The sequence below is a fragment of the Conger conger genome, chromosome 9 (genome assembly GCF_963514075.1).
Source record: "Conger conger chromosome 9, fConCon1.1, whole genome shotgun sequence".
NCBI classification, from domain to species: domain Eukaryota; kingdom Metazoa; phylum Chordata; class Actinopteri; order Anguilliformes; family Congridae; genus Conger; species Conger conger.
This window is the reverse complement of record NC_083768.1, coordinates 20,935,655-20,948,268: the sequence shown is the minus strand read 5'-3', so window position 1 is coordinate 20,948,268 and position 12,614 is coordinate 20,935,655. Positions and strand designations below refer to the sequence as shown.

At 43.8% G+C, this 12,614-nt stretch overlaps 1 protein-coding gene across 1 annotated transcript in view; it reads left to right on the top strand.

The window, feature by feature from the left end:
- Positions 1-12,614, top strand: part of adgrb2 (adhesion G protein-coupled receptor B2) — a 198,949-nt gene that overhangs the window by 68,596 nt on the left and 117,739 nt on the right. Inside the window, exons 5-7 of the mRNA XM_061255343.1 lie at positions 8,925-9,089; positions 10,472-10,636; positions 12,262-12,363. Of these exons, the coding sequence (XP_061111327.1) occupies positions 8,925-9,089; positions 10,472-10,636; positions 12,262-12,363 (432 nt within the window). The remainder of the gene's footprint in view (positions 1-8,924; positions 9,090-10,471; positions 10,637-12,261; positions 12,364-12,614) is intronic.

The following is a 12,614-nucleotide window of genomic DNA, read 5'->3' as shown; positions in this document are numbered from 1 at the left end:
ATCAATGACTCATCATCTTGGCTCCAGAAATAATTAATATTTTGTACAAAAGTGGTGTTTAAAAAAAAGGCTGGGGGGGGGTGAATAATTAAATAATACAAAACTACAAAATGAAAAGCACTTCATGAGTTAGCTAAAAAAAACTTGCCTTGACTGCCTGCCCGATGTTGAGTTGCATCGGACCTCATCAAAAATGAAAATCTCTCCACATCGCACGAACATCGTGACTGATTTGCAGCGATGTGCTGGCATAGCATTAGACCCCAGGGAAAGTGGGCCTGGCCTCTGCCATTGGCTGCTTCAAAAGATAAGGAGCCAAAAAGAAAAAGAGAGGTTAAGATGGAAGGGAAGAGAGAGATGGAATGAAAGAGGGTAAGATGCGCTCACCTTGCAGATAACACAAAGCAGATTTTGATTATATGACTCCTGGCAGGGAAAACATTTGAGAGTGAGGTTTTCTTGCTCTGCTGTTCAGCTATCATTATATGTATTTTTAGACGGAATGGTTGAGAATGGAGGGTGAAAAAATAAGAGAGAGTCCCAAAGAACCTCATACCGGAATGATAAGTCTCGTCTAATCTGCTCTCCACTTAAGAAGACCCCGTGTCATGGACTCCAGACTACTGTGTTAGAACTGCACCATAGCAGGTGTAGACACTTTGAATCCACTTAATATTGGAACCACTGGTTTTATGTGGAAAATAATAACTCATTGCTTTGTCATGACAAAGGACCTGCAAAGGACCTGCCTGATGTGTTGGTGAAAAGAGGTTATTGTGAAATGAATGGGGGAGAGATGATGGCACATCATGGCTTGACACTGATTAAAATCGGCATTTAGTTTGGCTAATTATCGTTTATTTTTCCCCCTCATTGTTTCCCTTTGATTTGTACTGGCAGCAAAAAAAACATGTTTTTGAAATTGCATTTGAGGGAAAAACAAAATGCAAAATACCTTCTAGTGTTAGAGACACATTGCTGTAATAATAATAAAACCAGTAATGGAACTACTGCTAAATTAGCATTCCTTTATGTTGTGTCATTAAACATTTTAATACTATTGTAAAGTTAGTCATAGTGCGCTGTATCGCAAAGAAATATTAATAAAACAACATAAATGAAATGGAACACTTGCACTGGTCATCGGAGACTTACTGCAATAGTTGAGGCTAGTTGTGCTACTGAATATTAATGCTATAACTGTAAAAAAAAAAAAACATATAGTCATAATTGGAAATCATTATAATTGTGATAAATTGAGGATCTGCCAGGTAGCAGATCACACAGACTATGGAAAGAGTAGAAAGAGTTAAGAACAACCGAAGAAGGAACCCATTGTCCTTACCAATTTAGCAATATTAGCAATTTGGCAAGTTACATTTAAGACACAATAAACAGAAATGTTTGTAAAAGTTATACTTTATACATGCACTTGCATGCCTTTAGGATACTCTTTCAAAATGTCACCTTTCTACACCAAACACAATGACCTCTGCGGCCATTGTTAATCATTTTTCTTAACGTACTATTTTTAGTCATTGCAGCAGTATCTCACAACATAATTGCTCTTCGGTGGCACCGGGGCAGCAGGTAGGGAGAAGTCCTTGGCTCTGCGAATGCGCCCCTCCCTCCCCCGCCTCAAACCGAGCGTGTCCGTCTGCTATCTGCCCTCAGTTCAGCGAGGGCGTCAGTCAGCCGGTGAGCGCCCTCCGGCCCGCCGAAGCTCATCGGCGCCCCGGTCTGCGGCCGAACTGTCACACTCGGGAGAGCTTTTGAGGTGCGGGAAGAACACGGCCAGATTATGATTGACTGCGATGCCTAAAGGGGATAGAATCTGCAGGGAAAACTGTGGTGTAGTTGTCTGGGGATTTTCCAGAGGAGGCAATCAATAGGACATCTATAGGGATCCCCTCTCTCTCTCCCTCTCTCTACCTCTCTCTCACTCGGTATCTCTCTCACTCCTTTTCAGGTTTTCCTTCCAGGCACAGAATATAGAAACATTTGATGGTTGCAGTGTTCTGCTTGACATGCGTTACACATCTCTGTTGGAATGTGGTGCACCAAAAGGGTAGAACCACGTGGTGGAGGAACCTGACAATCTGGAGTCAGAGCAACATTTGCAGAAGTGTTACACTGTCAGCGGTGCTGCATTTTATTTTCTATTCAGCAGAAACTGACTGCCTGCCTCCTGGCATGTATCTGCCAGCTGATGGCGTATTTTACAGATGGTGCATGCTGGGTACTTTACTCAGAGTGGGAAGTACCAAGTGGAGACTAAGAAGCTGAAGGGTTAGGTGAACAGATAGGTAGAGGGGAACAAAGCAGTTTGTCCAAACCTTTAACTTGGTCAGGCCCTGCTCTCCAGATTGTGTATGGCAGATGGGTCTTGCACAGGGTCATGCATTTTCTTTAGTGTGTACTTTTGTCTGTGCTAACGTATGTGTGTGTGCACGTGCGTATACATACATGCCTCTGAGATGTAGCTTCTGTCTGTGGTTGTGTCTGTGTGGTCATGTCTTTTGTGCCTCTGTGGTGTGTTTATATCTGAGCGCAGCAGAATTTGTGTGTTTTCCTGTAACGCAGGTTTAGATTCCGATTCGCTCTTGCTTTGTTTCCCCAATGTGAGAATCACATGACCCAGATGTGTCACTCTGCAGCCGTTGTACTTTTCCGTTTGTGTTAAATGACCGTGTTTTCCTCTTGTCGGCTATCCTCATGAGTGCTTTTCGCAGATGTGTGCAGAATTTTTTGTTGGTCCAAAAGCAACTCTGAATGACTTTAGTGAAGGCGGGGGGTGAGATACAGTACAAAAACTATTTCAGCATGCTGCCTTCAACCCTCCACACCCAAAGTCTTTAAACATAGTTTCACTGACCCATACAAACTGACAAGAAAACAAAACACATGATGCATTCCAACTGCCCAGCATGTTTACACCACAGTACATAAAACGCCAAATGCCACTGCAAATACATACACTCAGTGAGCATTTTTACATTTACATTTTAGTCATTTGGCAGACGCTTTTAATCCAAAGCGACTTACAAGTGCACTATTAGGTATTTATTACACTTATTTCTTTAGACTCATTAAGTCTTTCTTCTGCAGTAGCCTATCCAGGTTTGACATTGTTCAGCGCAATGTTAGCTTTAACCAGTCTGGTCCTTCTCCTCTGGCTTCTCTTCATTAACTGCTGCTCACTGGATGTTTTGCAAATGCTAGAGACTGTTGTGTGTGAAAATCCCAGGATATCAGCAGTTTCTGAGATACTGAAACCACCCTGATCACTTAGATCTTCTCCATTCTGATATTTGGTCTGAACAACAACTGAACCTCATGACCACCTGCATGCTTTTATGCATTTACTGCCACATATTTGGCAGTAAATGACAAAAATGTAATATTTGTATTAACAAGATGGTCTACCTAATAAATTGCTCACTGAGTGTATATGCATTTAATGTATGTATTGCTTTAAAATGATTTTTATCTTAATTTTATGTAGTTGTTATATGTCACACAATACATGGCATGGGTAGAATTTGCAATGCACTGGTATTGTACTGCAGGTTATTGTGCAATCAAGCCTGAATACAATGCATAGACTGTACTCTATTGACTGCATTGTTACTGTTATTTTAGCTTCAATGGTTAGGCTGAGGGTAATTGTGTTATAGTGTGTAATAATACACAATTGCATATATATCATAGATATGATGAAATGACTACTATCTATCTACTGAATGTAAATCATGTAGAAATATGTATGGTGCATGATGGCCTATTTCCCAAGCGGGGAAAACAGTTGTTTTGCTATGCTTTTGAGATAGCTTTTGTACTTTGTGATATCGCTCCTGTATTTCATTGCGTGTGTATGTGTGTCTGTGTATGTGTGTGTGTGTGTGCATGCATGCGTGCAATTTATTTCAAAATAGACGACAGGGTTTATTACTTCATATTAAGAAGTCAGCTGGGTTGAATCACGCTTCAACAGAATCTATACAGCAGCTGCTACACACTCATACAGTATGCATACACACAAACACACACACACTCAATGAAGGGCTATGGTATGTCCCTTAAAAAATGCATAAAACCTGGCCTTTTCTAAACAAGTTATTGCCAATGAATATTTATTTATTTGGCCAGCCTGTCACGCAAATTTTTAAGAGCCTGCCATGTACATCCATGCTGACAAATATAAAAAGGGTTACATTTTTGTCATATTCCTGCCAGATAAAGAAATGTCATCTGCCAGTTGGACTCTTGCCCGGAAGCTGGAGATTTCAGCCCTGCTTCTCATCAGCTGTGGGTGTCCAGTGTGACAAGCACAGCTAAGGTCAACGGGACACACATGAGGAAGAGACTAACTCTCAGATGGCGCCTCTGGAATCTAGGACTTAGCCAGTCAGCAGAATAGAGCTGCTTCTGTTACAGTCGATAACCTCGTCTTCATGAAATAATTAGAGAAGCTTTATTTAGCCACTACTTAAATCATATTTCCCCATTTACATTTTCCATATGTTTCATGTATGTTACTCAGTGATAATTGCTCTGCTCTCAACGTGGATTGCTCACTTCTTTGTGTATTCCCTCTTTTCTTCAGGAGATCCCAGATATCCCTTGTGAGCTGTTTTTTTTTCTTCTACTCTCATCCACCAGTTAAGCTTACAAATATAAGCTGTACTGTATATACTGGAAGGGGGAGGACACATTTGCAGATTGTGCTGGCTGTGGATGCCTGATTGGCCAATGGATGAGTCACTGACTTCCTGTTTGGTTAAAGCCCCTCCCTTCCTGAGCAACATTGCAGCCAATCATGTGCATTCTTCAGGGTTCCTGACAGCACATACCGTTCCAGATTTGGGGCCCATCCATGGGTTTGAATAGAAGTGAAATTCACCCACTCTACTTTCACATAAGTCCTACAGATGCACCAAAGCCTGTTGATATTGAAGACGCATTGCAACTTATCCCCTCTGCCACCCCATTGAATAAAAGTACTCAGATCCGAAGATTTTAGGACAATCTTAGGACATTAGGACACTTATAAAATCCTGTCTTACGAGCATCACATAAAAAGTGCAATGTCAATTATCAGACCATTAGAAACTTCCTGTTCAAATAACTTGTATGCAAGGCTCTTTATAATCACAGCCCCATATGTCTTCTAATGGTGGTTAATGATAGTATTTACAGCATAAGCTTCATGTGGCTGATACAGTGAGCGCACAATGCAATAAGTAAGACGGACATTTCATATATCGCACACAGTGGCATCATGGCAGGGTCATACGTTTGCCTCCTCCTGAATCACATTTGGAATATTGGCTGCCATATTTTGTAAATGATGCTTGTGCTGTGCCAAGAAGGCGTTCTTTCTTGCTTTACTTTATTGATGAGTTCAGATGTACTGAGGGTATTCCCAAAGTTTCCCTTTTATTTTTTCCCCTATAAAATTAAATGTCTGCTTTGATTCATTTCTCTTGCATGCATTTTCAGATGGCCTCAACTTTGAAGAGACCACCAGAAAGTATTACAAGCAAAGCATAAATAACAACAATGCTAGCCAGAATGATTATGGGTCTGATGAAACTCAAAATTCTCACAACTGGATCTCGACCTACCTCAAACAGGATGTTCGAGCCTGTACTTCCTCTTCGCAAGCAACAGGAAGCAAAAGTCTATTTTATTGAGAGTTTAAAAACCAGGTCAGGGATCCATGATGGATGCATGGTGGTTTGCGGTTCTGCTTATCCGGCAGAATACTGATTTGGCCTGTTATGAACCTTTGCAAGGCTCTAATGAATACCCCAGCCCATCAGAACCGGCTGATAAGGGCCCAGGAGGACCCATTCCGAAGGCTGATTCTCCACTTTCAGGGAGCGGGAGAGAGAGGGAGAAAAAACATTTGCCAATGCCCAAAAGTACTGCTTCTGCCCAGGTGGTTACAACAATACAAACTGGTCTCTATGGGATTCATGCAGAGATTGGCTCTTTTTCAGGCTTCTAGAGTGTAGAAGCCAGAAACACTTACAGATTCAAAAGCCTATTTCATATGTTTGCTTCTGAGTTTTTTTGTGTGTTTTGTTATCCCCTGGTATGTTATTTAGCTAATGAACTAAGGTCTGCTCATAAACCTTTTTATTGGCATGTTTAACACGAGCTGCCAGGTAACTGCAGGCTTTTCATTAGTGGTCTATTGGGCACTGTGGAGTGTCGAACCCTGGGTGAGGGGGTGGTGTGTGCTGGGGGCTCAGACACAAACAGGCTTATGACCCTCAACCCACACACTCTTGTAAACAGCAAACTGTGTCAGAGTATTTCAGAAGCCGATACGCTCCACAAGAATTTCTTCTCACAAAAGCCTTTGGAGATTTAAAAGAAACAGGTAATCATGAGATGATAACCATACTGCTAAGTCAGGCTGTGTTGTCTGGGTTTTAATTACTTTTTGATGTCCATTGAACAGTCAACCAGTGTCTTGATCCTATAATGAAAATATTGCTCCATATCTATCCATAGTTACTGATATTCTTTTGGAGAATAGAATGGTCAGAGTGCTATTGAGCTTGCCAAAAGAATAGACTGCAGCCTACACATCACATGACCATGTTACTTCCTTAGCCCAAAGATGCCAAATTTCAGGCTTTGGACTTTCAGGCTATGTCTCATGCTCTCAACCCACGTCTGACAAATCCAAACACATCTCATCCCAAATAAAAAGACTACTATAAACAAAGCCACTCCCCGTTTCAATGATCTATTAGTTTACTGGACAAAGTTAATATTTTTCAGCATGACAAGCTGTGATTGGGTCATACATCATCATACAACATTACTGTTGATTGGCTACCTACATTGCACCAATCGGTTACATCGTGGTTAAGCAAGAAAGAACAAAGTGATTGTCAGACAGGTCAGTAAGTACAGTGAGGTCCAAAAGTCTGAGACCACTTGTGAAAATGCTTATATTTTGCATTTTTTGGTAATTTACAACACATTTTCTAATGACAAATTATATTATGAGCATAACAATTTCAGTGAAAAATTGTGAAAATATCTGTGAAAAAAATACATGAATTTCTTAGTATTTGATATTTCCCCTTTTGATTTAATGGCAACATGCACTTGAGCTGGCATGGCCTCCAGAAATTGGCGCAAATCCTGATGATCCATGTTATCCCAGCACTATTTGACAATGTTCCAAAGAGCATCCTGTTATGTTACTGAATGCTTGGCTTTGTCAGTTCTTGCATAGCTTTGAAGTAACTTTTATTTGTTTTGAAATGTTCAAAATCCTCAACCTTTCTGTTTATTTCCATGATTACATGAAAAATAAGTCCCAGATTTTCAATGTGATCTCACTGTATCTCCACCCAAAGCTTTTTGCCCAATTACAGGGCTTCCCAGAATCCGCCCCCTTCCCCCGGTCCACAGTTGCAATCTCAGTCCAGCCAGCTAACCAAAGTTGGCGATCCTGCCTTACCCAATTAACACAACAGCCTTCATCTTGCCAGGGATTCAACGTTAGCTTTAAATTGTCCGTGGTTGCTCTGGTCTCTGCGAAATTAGCTCAGTCCAGCAATTCAACATGATCCACAGGCTACCAGTTGACACCTATGAATGATGTCCCTCTCTTGTAATCATAACTGGCTGTGCTGTACCAATGTGTGGCCTGTAGTATTGGGGGGAAAAAATTGTTGTATCTGAAACGAGTGCATCAAATTGTATGCTTCAGCTGCGGTGCTCCTAGCATGTGCTACGGGTTACTCTAGAGGCACGATTAGCAGCGGCAAACCAGGATGAAAAATAACGGTTGACATTAAAAAAAGGAATTATAGATGAATTATAATGAAAATGCTCATGTACTCACTTCCCCGAGATGGAGCTGACACGTCACACACATGGGAGCATGAAGTTTTGTAGTTTACGCAGCTTTGATTCGCTCCCTGGCTGTGTTTTTGATGCGCGGTATCGCAGGGGCAAAAAAACAAATCCTCGTAATCTCCCTTGGTTTATCAAACTCTGTCGGGCCCTCGTTAGTTCCACACAGACCATTCTGGCCTGGGCGGAATTCAGTGCTGGGATAATGGTGTCTGCACGCTGGCTGGAGAATATATAGAAGACTGCAGTGTCCATGCAGTGACATAAAAGCCACAGCAGCCGTCCGATGCTAATCTAGCGTTAGCACCTGTCCTGCCACATATGATATGTCTTAGACTTGGAGAGTAATAACCTAACCGCAGTGCTCTACCCTGCTCTGGCCTTTTCATGCCAGATTTAAAATTGAGCTGGTCATATTCTGGTATAGCTAGGTATGACCTGGTCAACCAGCTAAGCCATATGAAGCTGGGAGCTCGTATGAACTGGTCAACCAGCTACCAGGCGTTTCAAAATCTAGTTTTTTTCAGCAGGGTACATTATCAGTGGCTTTTCGGTGGAGTGGCTTCGGTATGTGGGGAGGCCAGAAAGAGGATAGCTCTGTTCCTTCTGAGGTGCCCCCGCCCCACCGGTTCTCAGGACCCCGTCCCGTTTATCAGCCTCAATCAATCACTCCGGTGGTCTCATTAGGCCCGCGGCAACGGGCACGGCGACGAGCACCTGACACGCCACGTCGCTGTCAGACTCATTTTCACGCGAACGCGACCTTTAATAAAGACGCTCCAGCTGATTACTGGCGCCGCCGACGCCCCCACGAATGTCACCTGGCGCTAATGGTAGGTGAAGGTTCGCGCGTGCGTACGCATATACGTGTGTGTGTGTGCGTGTGTGTGAGCGCAAGCATGCGGGTCTCCTTCTTTACCTCCCTATCTCCACTTAGCCTCTACCTCACCTTCCCCCCGTTTTCTCTCTGGCTAATTATCTCTGTCTCTTCTCCGTTTTGCTCTCTTTCACTCCCTCCTCCTCTCCCTGTCTCTCAGTGGAGGGGCAGTGGCTGGACTGGTCCGCTTGGTCTCCGTGTTCGGTGACGTGCTCCAGGGGGACGCAGGAGCGTCAGCGGCGGTGCAGTGTATCGGTCCACGGCTGGGCAGAGTGTAAGGGGTCTCACTCAGAGACACGCGAATGCGAGACCCAGGACTGCAGCGGTAAGCAGCAGAACCCGGGTCCAGCCCTGCCACGCTCTCACACATACCAAACAAGCCATGTTGAAACATAGTATTTTAAGTGTATTAGTAATGACTATATGTGAATGTGATGTGCATTTTGAAAGCCATCCTACTTCCTCATACGCACACACGCACACACACGCGCACACGCAAACATACAGGCACACTTGTGCGCGCGCACACACACACATACATGCGGGCACACCCAGGCACATTTGCGCAAACACACACCCACAGTGCGTTTTGCTGGTTCATAGCATATTTCACAGTTTTGCATGTGCTATTTGATGTTGCTTGAAGTGGTGCGGTGAGATTTTTGAAGGCAGCCTGTTTTGTATATTTCAACACAAACTTTGGACACGGTGCAGTTCTCCTCTGGGCTTAATTGGACCTGTGACTGCTCATTCCTGACAGCTGGTCATTGAAGCATAACCCATTAAAACACATTCACAGAGCTGGGCGCTTAGATACCGGCACATTTACCCTTCAGCTGATAGGGGTTTGGATCCAGGGAGGCTGACGCTTATCGTGCTCTTTATGCTAAAGGATCAATTTAGAACCTCTAGAAGAGTCCTTGCAGGCAAGAAGATATAGCCATTTCTGCCCTGTTCAGTGAGTCAAAATATGTGCTTGAATTAACTATGGCTCTATAATAGATGGGATGCAAAATTAATGTGAAACTATAAAATCATGGTGAGGATTGTCTGATTAGAGCGTAGCTTGAGAGTATTCTAGTGCAGCAGTGTGAAATTGGAATTGTTATTTTGTGTGCAAATGTGAATACTGTGTGTGTGTGTGTGTGTGTGTGTGTGCACATGTATTTCTGTGTCTGAGTCCGGATTTTAAAAGGCATGGATGAGTTCCTGCATAGATTTAATGCGCTTATGGTATTCGAAAGTATGGTTATTCAAAAGCATTGTATCACATCAACACTGATGTCTGTACTGATGTCCACAAAGCTATGAGGAAAACGTTGGCATATCATGTGACTTGAGTGGTTTCACTCTGCATTCATGTGATGAACCACAATGTTCCTGAAAAGAAACATGACCTTTTGTTAATTAGTGATCAGTTAGCTGTTGAGAAAATCTTTATTAATGCATTTTCCAGCTTTTTCAGCCAGGCATGTGAGTTCTGCTCTGTGAGTTCTCACTATTTTCCTTTTGCCTTTGTTCCTACTTACTCATTTGTTATTTCCGTTCTTTCACACCATGTTTGCCCAATACCCTCGCTCTTCCATTCCCCTCTCCTCTGGTTCAATCAATACCCATCACGCTACTCACCATCACCTGTTTTCCTCCTCTCATTCCTCTTTTGCTCACCTCTTCTCTTTTCTTTTCCTCGTGTTTCCCTCTCTCCAGGCGATGGGAAGTGGGGCCCCTGGAACCACTGGAACCAGTGCTCTAAGACGTGCGATTCGGGGTGGCAGCGCAGGGTCCGAATGTGCCAGGCCACCGGAGTGCAGGGGTACCCCTGCGATGGTTCCGGAGAGGAGGTGCGCGCCTGCAATGACAAGAAGTGCCCAGGTGAGTGTGTGTGGGTGTGTGTGTGTGTTTGTGCATGCGCATGAATGAGTGTGGGTATGTATATGGATGTGGATGTGTGTGTGCGTGTGCGTGTGCGTGCATATGTGTGTGCGTGCGTGTGTTTGTGTGTGGGTGTATATGTGTGTGTGCATGCACACGAGTGTGGGTATGTGTGTGTGTGTGCATGCACACAAGTGTGTGTGCATGTGTGTGTGAGTGCGCGCGCATGCGTGTGTGTGTGTGTGCATGCACATGAGTGTGTGTGGGTATGTGTGTGCAGGTGTGTGTGCGTGTTTTTGTATGTGTGTGTGTGTATGTTCATGTTTGTGTATGTGCGTGTGTGCGTGCATGTGTGTCTTTCCATTTTTCTATACTGTGAAGGCTGGCATGCATGTCTGTGTATCCGACAGAAAGACAGATTGCATGCTCAAGTGAACCACATGTGCATTGTTTAAATAATTTGGTGTAACATACGCATGGGATTATTTGCATCATGCGCCTTCGCTGCACACTTTTAAAACTGGGGCTCTGGCAGCCTATAGTATTATCGACATCATCCACATGTAGCCCACGTTCTCATCACCCCCTCCCTCCCCCTATCTATACCCCCACCCACATCATTTACCCATCTCCCTCAGGCTCAAATCAGCCATCAGCTCAGTAATAACCTCTCATCATCTCTCACCTGTTACCTCTCCCGACCGCAGGTGTATTCACATCCCCAACTCTGCTCTCATCTACACGCTCGCCTTCTCTCTCTCCTTCTCCTCCTCCTCCTCCTCCTCCATAGGAAGATTCTCACTGGCTGAGGGGGATTTTTTTCAAAGTGCTGCTGTGTGCGATTTGTCAGGGTGTCAGGCACTGCAGTAGGCAGCAGATTTTAATAAGCGTACCTTTGACTGTTGCTTTGGGAGGCAATAGATTAAATAAATGTCAGCCTCTGCCGCAGAGCTGGTATACAGCATCGGTCTTTGATAGCTTTGTGCTCTGATATTAAAGACAAAGATCTGTCTAATAATTTGGTTGGAACATATATTTAGATGAAAGAGAAGCTGCTTTACACGTCTCCCTTTCCCTCTCCTGCCCCACCTCTCTCTCTCTGTGTATCGGTACAATGCATCTCTCCCACTCTCAGAGAGAAAGAGAGCGGGAGTGTGAGAGAGAGAGAGAGAATGAACAAGAGAGGGAGCACGTTCTGAAATTGCCTATGAGCTGGGGGGGGGGGGCACTAAACATGGCTGTTTGAGAGAGATGGAGAGAGAGGAAGAAGAGAAATAAAGTGTTTATTTGGAGAGTGAGTAAGAAGGTAGTGGGTGTGTGTTGGTGAGCGGTTAGAGTATTTTTGTTTTATGTTTTTGTCCCCGCTGTGCACCGAGCATATGACAAACTTTGGCGAAATAAAGACTTTGTATTTGCGTGCGGGTATGTGACACGAACAGAGAAAACGGGCAGGAGAGAGGGAGGGAGTAAGATGGGGTGCGCGTGCGAGCATTTGGGGAATGGGGAAGAACAGTTACATCTCCCGACAGAGAGAACAAGAGCACAACATGCATGGCTGTGAGTATGAATGTTTTGGGCAGCGGCGGGCTTTGAAAAGGACCGTGTGTATCTTTTTCACCCCTCAGCGCCCCATGAACTTTGTCGCGACGAGCAGCTCGCCTCCATGACCTGGAAAAGAGCTTCGGCCGGAGAAACCGTCTACAACAAGTGTCCATCAAATGCAACTGGTCAGTCTCCACCCACTCCTCATGCTCATATTGTGTCCCAAAATTAATAAAAAATTACCTCTATTTTCCACTTTGACAGCAATTGAGACTGAAGCAACGCCGTGCTGAGCCTTTAAAAGATTTATGTTGTATTTTTTAGTTTACTCTTTCAGAAATGCCACAGTCGTATATCTAGAAATGATTGCAGGAACACACCCAGGGCAGGCGTTGATTTATAAGTAATAAAAGCAGAAACGGCTAATAAATGATTC